Consider the following 18,860-nt stretch of genomic DNA (forward strand, 5'->3'; position numbering starts at 1 on the left):
AACAGACCCCCCAAGGTTGGTGAGAAGCCCCAGTGTGTGGGGTCAGGTCAGCTGCTCCTGCTGGCAGCCCAGTCCAGGCCTCCTCTGTCCCTGGCCCAGCAAGGCTGATTTTCTAGAGAACCCACCCCCACTCCCAAACCCCACCCCCAACTCTAGACACAACAGAGCACCAGCCTGGCTGGAAATGGGCCCTGTTTGTTGGCACCGTGTGAGCTGACTCTCAAGTAAGTCTCCACTTTCCTAACAAGTAACTCACTCTTGGCCAAGCCTTGTCTTTCCGGACGCAAGGGACTCATTCTCCCTGCCCAGCTGTTATTTGGAGTAGAATTGAGTACAATGATGAGGTCCATCCCAGTGTTTCCTGAGTGTCGTATGGACACACAAGAGTACCTGAGATGCTTTTGGGTGATATGTCCACAGATAAACACTCTTTATTTTAATAGTTTTACGTTTTATTCTTACTCTTACCTTCTATTTTTCATAACTGACAGTGTTTTTTTTCATTTGCTGTCATCATGTAAGATGAAAAAAATATGCTTACTTGGGTTTCCAGGGTGGATTCGTTTAGAGAAAAGTGTCAAGCATATGGGGCTTCCCTGATGACTCAGTCAGTAAGGAATCTGCCTGCAATGCAGGAGACGCAGGAGATGTGGGTTCGATCCCTGGACCGGGAAGATCCACTGGAGGAGGAAATGGCAACCCACTCTGGTATTCTTGCCTGGGATATCCCAAGGATGGAGGAGCCTGGTGGTTTACAATCCATGCAGTTGCAAAGAGTTGGACCCAACTGAACACGTGATGGATTGGTTAATTGGATTGGTTAATTGGATCAAGCATGTGACAGTACAGGCTGTGGTAGCTACAGCCCAGACATCGTGAAGGGGGTATTTGATGGCCTGTCAATTTGATTTAATTCGGCTAATATTTGGGTAGTACCTGATGGTGATGAGCCAGGCGCTGCCCCACATATTTGGGAGCAGATGCTGGTAAATCATGGTTGGGGTCCTTCCTGGTGCTGTCAGTACAGAGCTCCGCTTCAGTTTGCACCATGTGGCCGAGGGGCTGCTGACACCTGTGTCCTTTCTGTGGCCTTGCAGATGTTGATGAGTGCCGGACCATCCCTGAGGCCTGCCGAGGAGACATGATGTGTGTCAACCAAAACGGCGGGTATTTGTGCATCCCCCGAACGAACCCCGTGTACCGAGGGCCCTACTCCAACCCCTACTCGAACCCCTACTCAGGTTCTTACCCAGCAGCTGCACCCCCGCTGTCAGCTCCGAACTACCCCACCATCTCCAGGCCTCTCATATGCCGCTTTGGATACCAGATGGATGAAAGCAACCAGTGTGTGGGTGAGTAGCCCAGCGTCCTAGGCTTCCTCTACACTGGCAAAGCCACGTTCCTGTCCAGCAGGTCCAGCCCAAGGTCGTCTCCAGAAAGCCACTTTGTCTTTGCTTATTTTCATCTATGTATTCACCTATCTTATCTATCATCTACATATTTATATCTATCTTATCTATCATCTACGTATTTGTTATCTACTTACCTATCTATCTTTCAATTGTATCTATCATCTATCTATTTGAAGACCAAGCTCATGTTTTTTCTCTGTTCAATAACAAATATATTGTCAAACATACTAAGTGAATCAGAGAGAGGATCTAAAGATCTAAAAAGGACCAGCTTTCTAGAGCCTTCAGCATCACACACCCTTGAATGGAATGTTTGCTCCTGAAAGAAAAGAAGCCTTGAGGGACAAGGCCAGTTGTTCTGGAAAGAAAGTGTGTTCCTTGGGTGGGGACCAGTCTTTTGACCAAGCAGAACCTTGCAGATGGGAACTCATAGCGTGCGTGGATCTCAGGGAAGAAGGAGATGCCATATACCATGAGGTCCCCAGGCTGTTGGCAAGTGTTGTGATGGTGCCTGGGGGAGTGCTTGAGCTCTGTGGGCCAGTGTGGCTTTCGTGGAGGGTTACCCAGTATCCTCCCTCATCGCTTTGGCTTTGGTTGGACCAAAACTTTGCAACTGTTCCCAGCATTGGAAGGTGGGTCTGGAGTGATGATCACTCCAAAGTTTTTTGATCATATGCTCCATCTGCAAAATCCTTCTGAACCTGGACCCTTATTACATGCATGCTTATAAATTATATACATATCCCATTAGTCTCATATGGTTTGAGGAGTGTAAAGCATATGTGAGACAGAAAATTTTAAAGGATGTGATCAAAATAAAACATGAATTGAAATTCTAATATTTCTTTCCTGTGCCCTGAAAGTTTGTGAGACCATCAGGGTACTTATTAAGACTGATGTTGGTCCCATTCCAGGGCTCTGAAAGTGGCGTTGTAGCCCACTGCTGGGGAGGTTGTGTTGGTCATTTTGTCATGTCTTCTATATGACCATGCAAATGAGTGTGCATTTTCATTTGACTACATGGAAATAATATGCAAACAAGTGTCTTTCAGAGCAAAAGGGAAAATTGAATATGCCTTGTCTAAACTTCTCTGTTCTTACTGATCTCAAGAGGTGTGTGTGTGGGGCGGGGGGGACGACAAGGAGCTGACTGATGGTCATGTTGAATATAGATGAGTGTTCAAGGAAGAATAATACAGGACCCAATCAAGTCACGGGACTGAAGTGCTGGTGGGGTAGAGAGTAATGTACTTCCTTATGGCCCCTAGGACAATAGACCATTGTAACAGAAAGGGACTTCAACAATCTTTAACCACAGCCTCTTCATTCTATAAAAAAGGGGGTGTGGACTCCACCAAGAGAGGTAATTACAGAGGTGGGACGGGGGTCCTGCTCTCCTGACAGCCAGCCTACATTTTCCTCACTCGCCCGCGTGGCTGCTCTCATTTGGTAGAAAAGGAATGATCTGGAAGAAAAGGTGGAGAGAGTTGGGGGGGGTGGTGGTGGGGAGCTGCTCTTCACCATGTCCTGTGGGGCTGGAGAAGCCGAGCGACCGTAAGCACATCTTGAAGTGAGGAAGGGGTTGTCAGGACCCTGCGAGTCTCTCCAGGATTTCGGGGGGCGGGGGCGGGTCTCGGGTGGCCATGGGGTGGTCCCGAAGACTCCTTCTCGGGACAGCTGGGAACTCCAATGCGACCCCTCCCCTCACAGCCCTCTTCCCAGGATCCCAGCGCTAGAGAATAAGCACGGGGCTGGGAACCCTATTCATCTCCTGGTCCCTGTGACGTCAGGCACTTTTACGGCCTCCAACCTGTCTCACGGGAGATGCGGAGCCTCATAATGGAGCTTTTGTAAGGAGAATACAATCCCGGAACCCTGGCGAGGGCTGGCACCGGGCCAGTCCACTTCCAAAAAGTTCAGCCTTCTGTATTCATAAGCCCTGGGTTCCTCCCCGCCTCCCTTCACCCCACCCCGCCTTTCCTGGTTTACACTGGTTCTTCTGGGCATTGTGAGAGCAGACGTCAGAGGGAGGAGGCCCGGGGAGAGATGGAGTGGGGATGAGAGAGGCGGGGCCTGGGAACAGGCCCGGGGAAGCAAGGCTGGGGGGTGGGTGCGGGGGAGGAAACGAAGGAACCCAGCGGGGGTATTATTGGGAAAAGAGGAGGTGAGGGGGTGAACATAGGTCTGATCCTGTGGAGGAAGCTAGAGTGAGTGGCATATGATGTGGAGAATTGGAAAGCGTTTCTGAAACTTGGGTTTTCTTTTTTTTTTTTTAATGTATTTATTTATTAGGCTTAGTGGGGTCTTAATTGCAGCAAGCGTGAACTTTTAGTTGTGGCACGCAAACTCTTAGTTGCAGCATGTGGCATCTAGTTCCTTGACCAGGAATGGAACTTGGTCCCCCTACCTTGGGAGCAGAGTCTTAGCCACTGGACCACCAAGGAATCCACCTCCCCCCACCCCTTTTTTCCCCAAAGCTTTTATATTGGATTGTAGTTGATTAACCATGTCGTGATAGTTTCAGGCGTACAGCAGAGTGATTTTGTTATATATATGCATGTATCTGTTCTTTTCAAACTTGGATGTTGTGGGAGAGGAGGACCACTTCTCCAAGGGGCCATCTCCTCCCCCTTCTCAACACAGAAGATGCTCAACAACAGTAACAACAGCATCAGTAGTAATAATAGCAAGCACATGATGCTGTGTGCTAGGATCCTTACCTGAATGAACATGTTGAATCCAAACCACAACCCTATACAGCAGGACTGTTGTTATCCTCGTTGGCCCTGAAGCACAGAGAGGTTAAGAATCCGTCTAAGGTCACACAGCAAGTAGGGGCTGACCCAGGGTTTGAACCCATTCAGGCTCTGGATGAAGAAACTGAGGCTGAACAAGGTCAAGGTTCAGGCCTCACAGGAGTCAGTCCTGGAACCCTGATGAAAAACTAGGGTTTTCTCTTGCTTTTTTTTTTTTTTTGGTAAATAAATTTTTGTTCTGTAAAACTTTGAACCTAGACAGAAGCAGAGAAAATGTAGTGAACAATTACCTACTTGTCACCGGTTTGGTAATTGTCAATATAGACCCACTCTTGTTTCTTCTTTACCCTGACCCAGTGGATCAATTTAAAGCAAATATCAGGTATCAAATCATTCTATCCTTAAATACTTCAGAATGTATCTATCTCTAAGAGATAAAGCTTCTTTAAAAAATAATAGCCACAATACCATTATCAAACCTACAAAACTTAACAATAATTTCTTTTATCATTTAATATCAGATAATTCATATTTCTGTGGTTCTTTCATAAATGTCCTTTTTTCCTTTTTTTTTTTTAGAATCAGATCCAAGTAATGTCTACAAATTGCATTTGATTAACAAGTCTCTTAATGGCTTCTTAATCTTTTTTGTCTCTTTCGCACTTATTTGTTGAAGAGGCCGAGTTGTCTGTCCTGTAGAATTTCCTACATTTGAGATCTTGCTTGTTGTGTTCTTGGAGTGGTATTTAACATATTTCTTCATCCTATCTATTTTTCTGCAAACTGGTAATAGTTAGACCTAGAGACTTGATCCAGTTTAAGTTTAAATTTTGGGCCAGTTATTTTCTAGACAGTGTCCTTGCTCTTTTCTTCTTTCCATGTCCAGGTTTCTGCACACAAACTGTAAGTCCAGCTTAAAGAAGCAAGTGGACACTTTCACTGAGGTTTGCTCTTTCTGGGTTTTGGACCCACTTCCAAGACAGCAGTTTCCTTCCTTGTCTTCTGTCTCTGGAGGCTGGGCGGGGCCAGACTCGGAGCCCTGGTCCCCTGAGCCTCTGAGCTTCTTTCTTGACCGCTCTGTTTTCAGTTCTACTTGGGAGATCCCTAGACCCTGCTCTTTCTGGAACAAAGTTTGGCCTCAGATTTGAGTCCAGCAAGCCCCTCGATGTAAACCTGGATCACTCAGGACCTTTGCAGGCTGAGTGAACAGTGACAGAAGAATTACTGCCCGTGAACCAAGGAAGTTTCGTGTCATCAAGAAAACCGGCACCTTGGCTGGGGGCGGTTCAGCACCAGGGCAACCTCTGTGAGGGCAGTGGGACCCGTGGCTGGTTAGAGTGTGTCCCTTGCATCCTGGCTCCTTGGGAGAGCTGATGGTCAGCATCTCAGAGACTGGAGAACCAGATGGACTTGGCTAATCGGCAAGGAGGAAGGAACTGGTGCATGAAAGGCAGGATGCTGTGGGGCTCACAGGGTTGATGCTGAGGACTCAGGGAAGAGTGAGCTAAGCTGAGTGGTTGGGGCACCCAGAATATGAACCCCTACTAAGGAACCTTTCTACCATCTCGCTGCCTCTGAGAACAGGACTTTTGGCTAAGGTCCCTCATGTTGATGCCACTCTTTTAGGCGTGTCTTTCCTTTGTGGCTTAACTTGTCACCTCTCTGGGTGGACATTCTTCATTCTGGCTTTGCTAATCAACTTGGCTCTGTGGCCAAACTAGGGACTCCACCAATAACTAATGCTCGTGAGACGTTTCGCAATTGAGAAAGCAGCCTTTTACTAGAGCCACATTGCCCCAGGGACTACAGGAATTCCTCTGGTCATTTGTGAAGTTACAAGCAATATCTTTATTCTCCCTTCTGGCCCAGGGTTTTCTCATTGATCAAAGCGCCTGAGCAGGCAGAGAGGAACACATATGGATCCTTTTGGAAGATGAATGGCATTGGCCTGAAGTGTTCTCTTGAGTTATTTTTCCTGAAAGTCAGCCAACATGTAGTCAATCCCTGTTTATAGAGCACCTCTTTGGTGCCAGGCTCTGGCTTAGGCGCTGAGGGGGGCAGGGAGTCTGGGCACAGCCATGGGACTGTCTTCAGAGCTTACCATCAAGGAAGGGAGATTAGTCACAGAACAAGCAGCTGAAAGACTTGGCAGCCTCTGATAGGTTCCTGAGATTTTTCGAAGAGAAGGCAGAGACAGGAAAAGGCTCTGTTTCCTGGAGTGGAGAGGGCTGTGACTTGGAAGCCAGTCAGGCCTTGATACTCACCTTGGTTTGGCCACTTCCTAGTTTTGAGACTGGGGCCCCAGTTTCTTAATCTGTAAAATGGGTACAACAATGCCTATTTCACAGATGACGTGAAAAAATCTCACCCAGTGTCTGCATAGCGTATCATGGTAAATGTTAATTGAGAAAAGAAAGATTCTCAGGTCTTGAGATGATAACTTATGGAGAGTCATCAAGTCTGAAAATGTATTAAATGCCTACTTGTTTTTTTTTAAATTGATATCTGGTCTTTTTTTTCTTTTGCAAGGAAGCTTTAATCTTTATAACTTAATTTATTTCATGTCTTAGGCCAGGCTGTGTGTGGCATGCAGGATCTTAGTTCCCCGACCAGGGATTGAACCTGTACTCAGTGGTTAAGGGAGAAGTCTTATCCACTGGACCACCAGGGAAGACCCAAGGTCTTAATTCTCAAAAACCTTTAAAATGACCTAAAACTGAGCTTGGTACTCACCCACCTTGCAGACCTTGTTGGGTTTTGCCCAGTTCAGCGCTTTATGAGACTTCAGTCAGATTGTGCTTTGAGATGCTGGTGAAGCCAGAATTTATTTAATTGTGAAACAAAACAAATTAAACTACCCAGCTGATAAGACAAGGGCAGCAGTGCTTGGATGGGGCAGCTCCTGCAGGCTTTTCTTCATTTTGAAACCAAGTCCTCAGAATGAGACCAGGAGGGAAGCACAGGAAACTGAGACCACTGGGCTCTTTAGCTGCTGAAGGCATTGGGACCAGCCTAGGCCTGCCCAGGGAGGAGGGGACCCAGATGGAGGCAGGATATAGATTTTCTCAGATGTCCCTGTGAACTGGGCCTTAGGAAGCCTGTTCATGTGCAGCCCCCACACTCAGGTTATCCCAGCTTGCTTCAGATCTTTCCTAGTCACTGGCTGGGATAGTGAGCAAGCATTTTCACCTCTCTGAACCTCAGTTTTTCCATCTGTAAGCTGGGATGACAGTATCAATTATTAGTCTAGGATATTTGTGAGGTTTCACTGAGATAGTTCACATAACTTTCTAGCATGGGGGCTGGCTTTCTGTAAGGGTTAATAACAGTTGTTGTTATACGGTTTTAGGTGTGGCAAGTCTTGTCATTCTGTGATGAATTCTGCTACTCCATACTCCTAGTCTTGTTATTCTGCTATTGTTTATTCTTTCCTCTGGGAGTTAGAGCAGGAATAGAGATGCAGATGTAGAGAATGGACATGTGAACAGGAGGGGAAGGAAAGGGTGGGAATGAACTGGGAGAGTAGCATTGATATATATACCCTACCATGCATAAAATACATAGCTAGTGGGGAGCTGGTGTATAGCACTGGAAGGTCAGCTTGGGGCTCTGTGATGACCTAGAGGGGTGGATGGGGGGAATGGTGGTGGAAGGGAAGCTCAAGAGGGAAGGGACATGTGTATACGCAGAGCGGATTCACTTGGTTATGCAGCAGAAGCAGCAAAAACAAGAAAAGAGTTCAGGCCTTTTAGAGCATTGGGGGTTGAATTTTTGCCACTTTTGGTGGCAGGAATTGGCATTACTTGTGCTTCCAAGGGGAACTCAGCAGAGAAGGGACTCCAGGAGGGTGTCCAGGACAGCTCTTCTCGCATACAAATGTGCCCCAGAGTCACCTGTGGGGAAGATCTGACTTGGCAGGTCCGCTCTGGGGCCTGAGACTCCACATTTTGCAGAAGCTCCTGGATGATGTGATGCTGCTGGTCCAGGAAAGCTATCATCCATCTGTCTACCCTTAGATAGGCCTGCATTTGAAGAAAGGTAGAAACTTTATTTTTAATGTAATTCCCATATTGTTTGAATTTGTTAGAAGAATGTTTTATTTTTGTTGAGAAACAAAAACAAAAAGCCCCAAAGAAATGTTTTAAAGTCTAAATTGAAGCATCATGTTGTAGCGGTAAAGTTAGGACATCAGTAAGAAATGTTCTCTGATCCTGGATTAGCTATTTATTAGCTGTGTGATATTAAGAAAGTCACTTGGCTTATCTGACCTAAGGTTTATTATCTGTAAAAAGCAGGGACTAGGGGTTTTACTATGGGATCTGTAGATAGATTTTAGCAGATCGATTTTCATCTTTTTTCCCCTACTAACTTCTAATGAAATTTAACATTATCCACCTTTATATAGGCAATAAAGTGCCACAGGACACTTAGCAATACCTGTGGCAGTATTGACAAGAGAAACACAGATATTTATACATCACATTAGAGCTGTACCAGTTATTCTGACATACTTTGAAGATCTTGATGTATTTTGAAATAGTCCCACTTGCCATCACTGCACAATTGTGGGAGATAGTAGACCTACTGCCCAAACTTGTCATTTCTAAGATATATTATACATTTGTTTAAAAAATATTTTGAAAACTTTCAGTATTATTGGTTTCTTTCATAATCCTATGAATATAATTTATGCAATTAAAATCATTACTCTGAGAAATGGGTCCATGGCTTCATTGGTCTGCAAAACACATGCCCTAGACCAGATGATTTCTTCAATCCCTGGTCCTAAGGGAAAATGATGGTTGTGTCCAGACAGCCTGGGTTTTCTGTTAACTCGTTCCCACCTGGATTGCTTGTAACGTGGTCCTTCTCTACTTGTGTGTTTCAACCAGCCCACATGCTCGGTGAAATCTGCTGGGACCATGCCAGTCCTCCATTTGTGAGGAAGCCCGACCTACCCACAGCTGGACCTGGCTGCAGGGATTGGCCTAGGCCCACGGTGAGGTCAGGGCACTGGCTGGCCTTGGGGCTGGACGGGAACTCTCCGGGCCCTTGTGTGTGTGGTAGGCACTTCCCTGCTGCTTCGCGTGGCCATTTTCTCAATGAACCACAACTTTTTCTTGGCTCTCACCTTATGTTCCTTGGTCTGGTCATGTTTCTTTTCATCATGTTCCATTCTGGGATTAGCCAGTTGTGTGTGAAGAGCAAGTGGTATTGCAGGAGGATGGAGAAACGTGGACTCTGAGCCGCAGCAGCTCCAGCCCTGCTATGGATGGTTCTGGCGAAAGCGAGTGTAAGGCCAGGTCTCCAGAGAGCCCTGCTGCAGGGCAGGAAGGCACAAGGTTACAGTCACCTTCTGGGGCCAGGGCCAAGCGGACCATTGCAGCCTGTTTCGCCACATGTGTTTGAAATTAGTGGGAGGTGCCTGGTAACTGTGGTTCTCAAAGAAGTTCCGTGGTTCCCAATATGTAGGAAGACGATTGTACCTCCTCTTTCGTCGTCGAGGCAGGTTTTAGATTTCTTTTCAAAGAGCCCTCTGTTGAAGTGGGGTGAGCACACCACTGGACACCCAGGAACAGAGCTGCTCGCAGAGGTTCTGATCTGCGTGTGTAGGTGGGGTCCACAGGGGCATGTGCGCGGCTCCTACACCCAGTGTGATGCAAGAAACTGTGATCTGGGAACTCTTTGTGCTGTTAGGAACAGATTAGATGAAATAAGTAAAAATGCCATATGAAAGCAAAGTGTTAGTGCTGCAGAGAGTGTCTGCATGCCTACAAGGAAACTTATCCAAACCATAAATGAGGAATCACGTTTAATGCTGCCGACAGCAACATCCTCGTGTAAATACCATCTGATAGGCCTGAGTTATATCTGCTGTTATGCCAAGAAAGGGGATCTTTGTGTTCTCAAAGGCCTGGAGGAACTGGGTGACAGGCCGGGGAGTGGTGGAGGGCAGTGTGATGTGTGGGGAAAGTATGGGCTTTTGATTCAGAGATGCTAGAGTTCAAATGCCACCCCCAGCACAGGTGCCTGGCTCCGAGCTATAAACCCTTTGAGAGACCTCTCTTCCAGATGGGATGGTAGTGCTTACCCTGTGGAGTTGGTTTTAGCAAAGGATGTGCTGTCTACACCCCCCAAACAATTGCTGCTGTCTGTCACTCCCACCACCCTCTCCACAGAGGAGCAGCCCCTCTGTCGCATCACATCTAACCAATCCCTGCCCAGCACAGGGATAGACAAGTGGCAGCTGCTCGCTGGTGGCTTATCCCAGGTGGGCAGCTATCAGGAGGGAAAGGGAGGGGAACCGCCTTTGCATTTGTAACCATGTGTTGATACTTCTTCCCTGCTCCACTTTGATCCCTGCTCAGCCAAAGGGGCTGCCTTTGAGTCATTCTCTGGGGCTCTCTTGCCTCTGGGGGTGCCAAGGGGCCAGATGGGTATACTCGTTCTTTCTTCGGCTGCCAGCCTCTCTGGACATGTGGACACGCCGATAGAAAGACAGACTCCAGACCACACTGCCCCAGGAGGCGGTGACTAAGAAGTGCTGGTGGGCTGGGCTGACCCATCATTTAGAGACCCCCTGGGTCAGATGATCTTCGAGCAGGCTGGGTGGTTTCCTGCTCGAGGGCAGAAAGGCTAGGCTTCCTGGAAGCCTCCAGGTATGTGACAGAGGGCAGGCAGGAGTCCACATGTTCTCACCAGGACATGGGTGTTGGGAGTTGGAGACAGTGTTGGGGCTTCCTTGGATGCAGCCGCTGCACCAGCATCCACTGTTTACCCTCAGCATCTGGCGGCGTGAATTCTCAACAAGCTGTGCTGTGCTTAGTCATGCAGTCATGTCTGACCCTTTGCGACCTCATGGACTGTAGCCTGCCAGGCTCTTCTGTCCATGGGGATTCTCCAGGCAAGAACACTGGAATGGGTTGCCATGCCCTTCTTTTTCAACAAGCTATTGGCAACTAATGAATGGATGAGTGATGGGATGAATAGAAGGAAAGTGTAGGTACCGTTCAACCCAGGTGACTGGGGGGAACTTCACTCACTTCCACATTTGGTCTCTCATCACCCCCTCAAAGCACACCCCTTGAATGGCTCCCACCGTGCTGGATGCCAAAGGGGGACCATGATAACCAAGCGTCTCTTTGTCCCTTGAGTGCCAGGGCTGTGCTCATGGTGTGCGCCTGCATCCAGCATGCTTCACTGGACCACTGGCACTTAGCAAGCATTGAACTGAATTGAATTTACACTGTAGCTGAGGGGCTGATGGGAAAAGAGGCTTGTGAAGAATCATCTGCTCAGATTGACTTACCAAGAGACCTTACCTCCACCATCCTTTCTGCCCTGGGCTATGCTAGGGAAAATCTGTGATAAGCTGTGCTCTCCTTGGAACCAGGGCTTTGTTTCTCTGCCCTGGGAGGGACTGGCTCTCAGGGATCCACCTCCAGCCAGGGTCAGCTCCTTGCACAACTCCAAGGGGCGCCATTCAGCCCTGCCATTGGCATCCTCTGGAGCCCAACAAGCAGCAGGAGGCTCCTATTTGTCTTGGAAACAGAGGTGCATGCTTGGGGAAGGGTCCCTGGGCCATCTCCTTGGGGGCTGGCAGGGAAAGGACATTCACAGGATTCCTTCCCTCCAGAGGGCCTCCGACATCAGACTGGATGCTAAGGACTGACCTCCCATTCCCCTCGGCTTGTCGGACCTGGGCCAGAGGGGAGATGGGGACAGCCAGTGCTGGGCCCTGCCCCAGGCAGCCAGCATCGACAGGCTCCAGGGGACGGTGGGCGGGTCGAGGCTGGGAGGCGGTGAGGTATGGGGGACTTGTCAGTGTGAAATGACTTTCCTTCAAACTAAAACGTTTGCAGAAACCCAGCCAGAGTTGATTTATGAGCCCCACATATTTCACAGGTCTTAACACATCCCCCAGGAATCAATGAGGTCAGACAGAACAGACTTTGCATCCGGAATCAGTATGAAATTGGCATCTTCAACAGTTCCCGTGGGAAGCAGGGGATAATAATTTAAGGGAGGTTATATTAATAATGCAAAGGCACAAAAATCCCGGACTCAGCTTCATTCCCATTGGGGAGAAAGACAAGTCATCTGTTTTTTGCATCTGAGCTGGGTGAGGGGTGGCCACCTCTGCCGGGGCCACTGTGAGCAAAGTGAAGCAAGATGGGATGCTGGCACCACGGCGGACGATGAACTCCAGAGCCAACAGCAGTGACCACAGCGTCCCACACTGTGTCTGGTGCATGCTCCATAACTGTGATAAATAGACATTTGTGATTATGTATTTAACATCTCTATGTCCAGCAGGAACTTTCTGTCCTGTTCACCATTGTATTTTTAGTGTTCGATAAATATTTGCTTAAAACTCAACATTCAAAAAACTAAGATTGTGGTGTCTGGTCCCATCACTTCATGGCAAATAGAAGGGGAAAAAGTAGAAGCAGTGACTGATTTTGTTTTCTTAGGCTCCAAAATCACTGCAGAATGGTAACTGCAGTCATGAAATTAAAAGACGCTTGCTCCTTGGAAGGAAAGCTGTGACAAATCTAGATAACATATTAAAAAGCAAAAGCATCACATTGCTTACAAAGGTCCATGTAGTCAAAACTATGGTTTTTCTGGTAATCATGTATAGATGTGAGAGTTGGACCATAAGGAAGACTGAGCCCTGAGGAACTGATGCTTTTGAATTGTGGTGCTGGAGAAGACTCTCAAGAGTTTCTTGGACTGCAAGGAGATCAAACCAGTCAATCCTAAAGGAGATCAATGCTGAATATTCATTGGAAGGACTGATGCTGAAGCCAAAGCTGCAATACTTGGCCACCTGATGCAAAGAGCCAACTCATTGGAAAAGACCCTGATGCTGGGAAAGATTGAAGGCAAAAGGAGAAGAGAGTGCCAGAGGATGAGATGGTTAGATAGCATCACAACTCAATGAATATAAATTTGAGCAAATTCCAGGAGATAGTGAAGGACAGAGGAACCTGGCATGCTGCAGTCCATGGGGTCTCAAAGAGTCAGACACGACTTAGTGACTGAACAGCAGCAACAAAATATTTGTTTAATAAGCTGAATTATATGTATAGAGGTGAATTGTATTTATAGAGTTAAATGATCCAGAGAAAGTTATTACTTTTCAATAAATAATTAATTAACCACATGGGTTAACTAATTATCATTAATGGACTTTATTCCTGTATGATTTCCGTGCTGGGATCTGTGCTATGCACAGAAAGGTAAATCAGGCATCATCACCCCTCTGGAGAGTTCTGTTTTCTTGCCAGGAGTTGGGGTAGGTTGGTAGGAGGTAGGGAACCCAACACATACACAGTTACAGCTCAAGGAAATGGGACAGCAGCCAAAGCAGGTATGAGATTCTCTGTTGGCCCTGGGTGGAGTGGTTGCAGAGTTCTTCCACAAGGACAGGTGTTACACATCTGTGCATTCATTTAATTAAACAGGTATTTCACTGAGTATGTCTCTGTGTTAGATATTGCCAAGTTCTGGGAGGGGATCTAAAGATGAATAAGACTCAGTCCCTGCCATCAGAGTCTCACAGCTGAGCAGATGTGAGTGGGGGTTGGGGAGAGGTGGATACACATAGCTCATCAGAGTCTTTCTGTGAACTTGAGTGTGAGAGGTGGTGAGAGCAGTATGGCCAGGTGCTGCAGGAGCGCGCACAAGGAGTAGGGATTCTGCTCTGGCAATGGATTGTTGTTGTGTAGTCAGTAAGTCATGCCCAACTCTTCTGTGATCCCATGGAGTGCAGCCCGCCAGGCTCCTCTGTCCGTGGGAGTCTCCAGGCAAGAATACAGACACTTTACCATCTGAGCCACCAGGGAATCCCAAGAATACTGGAGTGAGTGCCATTTCCTTCTCCAGGCTATCTTCCCAACCAAGGAGCTGAACCCATATCTCCTGCTTGGCAGGTGGATTCTTTATTACTGGGCCACCTGGGAAGCCCCTGGCAATGGATATGATGGCCTTTGAGTCAATCTTTGGAAGCTTGAGTAGGATTTTCATATGGAGATGGGGAAGGGCTTTCTGAGTTGAGGGAACAGCCTGATCAAAGACGTGGAGGCAAGAAACTTCATGACATGTTGAAGAATGCTGGTGAGGGCCAGCCTTGGTCATGAGCCCATTGGTCACTTGCCCATTTATGATACCCAGTGCATGGCTGCTGCATGGAAATGAGGTGGGGCAGGGGAGCAGGCATAGAGTGACAGAGGAGGCTAAGAAATTTGGCAGGAACTTTCATGTATGCCATGATAATCTCTTGGGCTTTGTTCTATGAACATTGGTTTTTAAGTAGAGGAGTAGTATCTTGATATCTTTTTGAAGAAGATTCCTGGCTTAGGAGCCCAGTGGACTGGGGTCTTGATTTAATCTCATCACTGCACAAGCTTGGGGTAGAAGGTGTCATGGCTCCTGAACCTTCTCTTTCTGAGCTCCATTTCCCTGTCTACACAATGGGGCTGGACCACAGTCTCCAAGGCTCCCTCCAACCCTGACTGCTTGGGATGTGGACATGATTGTGACAACTAAGTGGAGACTAGCTTCTGGAGGCAGGTAGACTTAGAGGTGGTATGTTTTCATTGGAGGCATGATTTTGCAGTGAGTCTAAACTCTGGGGGTTAATTATCAGACCACCTCCAATGATATCACCTCCATGCTCCATAGAGTCCTGGTTGGAGCCTTCTTTTTTAAAAAAATTATTTTAATTGGAGGCTAACTACTTTACAATATTGTAGTGGTTTTTGCCATACATTAACATGAATCAGCCATGGGTGTACATGTGTCCCCCATCCTGAACCCCCCTCCCACCTTCCTCCCCATCCCACCCCTCAGGTTGTCCCAGTGCACCAGCTTTGAGTGTCCTGTTTCATGAATCGAACTTGGGCTGGTGATCTACTTCACATATGGTAATATACATGTTTCAATGCTATTCTCTCAAATCATCCCACCCTCGCCTTTTCCCACAGAGTCCAAAAGTCTGTTCTTTATATCTGTGTCTCTTTTGCTGTCTCACATATAGGGTCATTGTTACCATCTTTCTAAATTCCATACACATGCATTAATATACTATATTTGTATTTTTCTTTCTTACTTACTTCACTCTGTATGATAGGCTCCAGTTTCATCCACCTCATTAGAACTGATTCAAATGCATTCTTTTTAATAGCTGAGTAATATTCCATTATGTATATGTACCACAGCTTTCTTATCCATTCATCTCCCAATGGACATCTAGGTTGCTTCCATGTCCTAGCTATTATAAACAGTGCTGTGATGAACATTGGAGTACATGTGTGTCTTTCAATTCTGGTTTCCTCAGTGTGTATGCCCAGCAATGGGATTGCTGGGTTGTATGGCGGTTCTATTTCCAGTTTCCTCCACACTGTTCTCCATAGTGGGTGTACTAGTTTGCATTCCTACTGACAGTGTAAGAAGGTTCCCTTTTCTCTGTACCCTCTCCAGCATTTACTGTTTGTAGACTTTTTGATAGCAGCCATTCTGACCAGCATGAGATTGTACTTCATTGTGGTTTTGATTTGCATTTCTCTGATAATGAATGATGTTGAGCATCTTTTCATGTGTTTGTTAGTCATCTGTATGTCTTCTTTGGAGAAATATCTGTTTAGTTCTTTGGCCCATTTTTTGGTTGGGTTTTTTATTTTTCTGGTATTGAGCTGCATGAACTGCTGATATATTTTTGAGATTAATTGTTTGTCAATTGCTTTTTTCTCATTCTGAAGCCTGTCTTTTCATCTTGCTTATACTTTCTTTGTTGTGCAAAAGCTTTTAAGTTAGATTAGGTCCTATTCATTCATTTTTTGCTTTTATTTCCATTCCTCTGGGAGGTGGGTCCTAGAGGACCCTGCTGCGATTTATGTTGGAGAATGTTTTGCCTATGTTTTCCTCTAGGAGTTTTATAGTTTCTGGTCTTATGTTTAGATCTTTAATCCATTTTGAGTTTATTTTTGTGTATGGTGTTAGAAAGTGTTCTAGTTTCATTCTTTTACAGTTGGTTGACCAGTTTTCCCAGCACCACTTGTTAAGGAGATTATCTTTTCTCTGTTGTTTATTCTTGCCTCCTTTGCCAAAGATAAGGTGTCCATAGGTGTGTGGATTTATCTTTGGGCTTTCTATTTTGTTCCATTGATCTATATTTCTGTCTTTGTGCCAGTACCATACTGTCTTGGTGACTGTAGCTTTGTAATATAGTCTGAAGTCAGACAAGTTGATTTCTCCAGTTCCATTCTTCTTTCTCAGGATTGCTTTGGCTATTCAAGGCTTTTTGTATTTCCACACAAATTGTGAAATTATTTGTTCTAGTTCTGTGAAACGTACCATTGTTAGCTAGATAGGGATTGCATTGAATCTATCAATTGCTTTGGGTATATACTCATTTTCACTATACTGGTTCTTCTGATCCATGAACATGGTATATTTCTCCATCTATTTTTGTCATCTTTTATTTCTTTCATCAGTGATTTATAATTTTATATATAGGTCTTTTGTTTCTTTAGGTAGATTCGTTCCTAGGTATTTTATTCTTTTCATCACAATGGTGAATGGAATTGTTTCCTTAATTTCTCTTTCTGTTTTCTCATTGTTAGTGTATAGGAATGCAAGGGATTTCTGTTTTTTAATTTTACATCCTGCAACTTTACTATATTCATTGATTAGCTCTAGTAATTTTCTGGTGGTGTCTTTAGGGTTTGCTGTGTAGAGGATCATGTCATCTGCAAACAGTGAGAGTTTTACTACTCCTTTTCCAATATGGATTCCTTTTATTTCTTTTTCTTCTCTGATTTCTGTGGCTAAAACTTCCAAAACTCTGCTGAATAGTAGTGGTGAGAGTGGGAACTCTTGTCTTTTTCCTGACTTTAGGGGAAATGCTTTCAATTTTTCACCATTGAGGATAATGTTTGCTGTGGGTTTATCATATATGGCTTTTATTATGTTGAGGTATGTTCCTTCTATACCTACTTTCTGGAGGGTTTTTATCATAGATAGATGTTAAATTTTGTCAAAGGCTTTCTCTGCATCTATTGAGATAATCAGATGGTTTTTATCTTTCAATTTGTTAATGTGGTGTATCACATTGATTGATTTGTGGATACTGAAGAATCCTTGCATCCCTGGGATAAAGCCCACTTGGTCATGATGTATGATCTTTTTAATATGTTGTTGCATTCTGTATGCTAGAATTTTGTTGAGGATTTTTGCATCTATGTTCTTCAGTGATATTGTGGAGCCTTCTTTTAAGCTTGAGGCAGAGACGAGTCCTTTTTGAGTACCTCCAAGAAAGGGTCATCAGTGGATGGTGATGAAATTGGCTTTGACTGTGATGATAGCACATGGCCTGGTTCTGTAAGAAATCTGGCATTGCCTTTGTAACACCTGGGGAGAGTCTGCAAGCAGCTGGAGCAAAACACAGATTCCTTACAGAGCCAAGACTCTTCTGAGATTGACCAATGGGCTAAGAATGTAAGAGTTCTACAATCACGCCTTTCAGGGAAATTCCCTTCATCATTTCTTCTAAACAGATCCTTTTAAAGGATCATCTCAATCTTATTCAGCTGCAGAGAGCAGGAGTTGGCCAGGGACCAGGTGGTGCTGGCTTGTGGTCTGATGGCCACTCACTGTGGGAAGCTCGATCCTGTGGTTACATCCTTAAGTGACTCCCTTCATTGTAGTAATTCCCACTTGAACACTGCCTCTCCATTTTCCAAGTGCTTTCACATCCACTAACTCACTGAATTCTCAAACAGACCAGTAGGCAGGCTCAGAATCGTTTCCCCATTTCAGAAGGATGACTTTGAAGGGCTGCATGACTGTCACAACATCTCACAGTTTGTCCGTGGGAGAGGCCAACCAGAGTGTAGACTTGCTGATCTTCAACCCAGCTCCTCCCGTAAGATGTGCGCTGACCAGGTTGGCCTCCTTTGTCTTCTCAAACAAAGCAGGCTCTTTCCTACCTCAGGGCCTTTACACTTGCAAATCCTTCTTTTTGGAACTCTCCCTGGCTCATTCCCCCTTTTCAGGCTTCAGCTCAGTAGACACCCAGGACTGATCTCCTTTAGAATGGACTGGTTGGATCTTCTTTCAGTCCAAAGGACTCTCAAGAGTCTTCTCTGGCACTGCAGTTCAAAAGCATCAGCTCTTCAGTGCTCAGCCTTTTTATTGTCCAGCTCTCACATCCATACATGACTACTGGAAAAACCAGAGCTTTGACTATACAGACCTTTGTAGGCAAAGTAATATCTCTGCTTTTTAATATGCCATCTAGGTTTGTTATAGCTTTTCTTCCAAGGAGCAAGCATCTTTTAATTTCATGGCTGCAATCACTGTCCTCATGATTTTGGAGCCCAAGAAAACAAAGTATCTCACTGTTTCCACTGTTTTTCCATCTACTTGCCATGAAGTGATAAGACTGGATGCCATGATCTTCATTTTTTGAATGTTGAGTTTTAAGCCAGCTTTTTCACTCTCCTCTTTCACCTTCATCAAGAGGCCCTTTAATTCTTCTTCACTTTTTGCCATAGGGGTGGTGTCTTCTGCATATCTGAGGTTATTGATATTTCTCTTGGCAATCTTGATTCCAGCCCGGCATTTCGCATGATGTGCTCTGCATATCAGTTAAATAAGCAGGGTGACAACATGCAGCCTTGTCATA

General features: G+C 45.7%; 1 protein-coding gene and 1 long non-coding RNA gene across 4 annotated transcripts in view; one reads left to right on the top strand and one right to left on the bottom strand.

Annotated features, from left to right (window-relative positions):
- Positions 1-18,860, bottom strand: part of LOC139038709 (uncharacterized) — a 448,893-nt gene that overhangs the window by 200,992 nt on the left and 229,041 nt on the right. The gene's annotated exons all lie outside the window — the stretch shown is intronic.
- Positions 1-18,860, top strand: part of FBLN5 (fibulin 5) — an 86,049-nt gene that overhangs the window by 9,591 nt on the left and 57,598 nt on the right. For all 3 annotated transcript variants that reach the window (XM_020875932.2, XM_070477944.1, XM_020875931.2), the window contains one exon: positions 1,098-1,352. In XM_020875932.2, the coding sequence (XP_020731591.1) occupies positions 1,098-1,352 (255 nt within the window). The remainder of the gene's footprint in view (positions 1-1,097; positions 1,353-18,860) is intronic.

The sequence above is a fragment of the Odocoileus virginianus genome, chromosome 16, assembly GCF_023699985.2.
Source record: "Odocoileus virginianus isolate 20LAN1187 ecotype Illinois chromosome 16, Ovbor_1.2, whole genome shotgun sequence".
Classification (NCBI taxonomy): domain Eukaryota; kingdom Metazoa; phylum Chordata; class Mammalia; order Artiodactyla; family Cervidae; genus Odocoileus; species Odocoileus virginianus.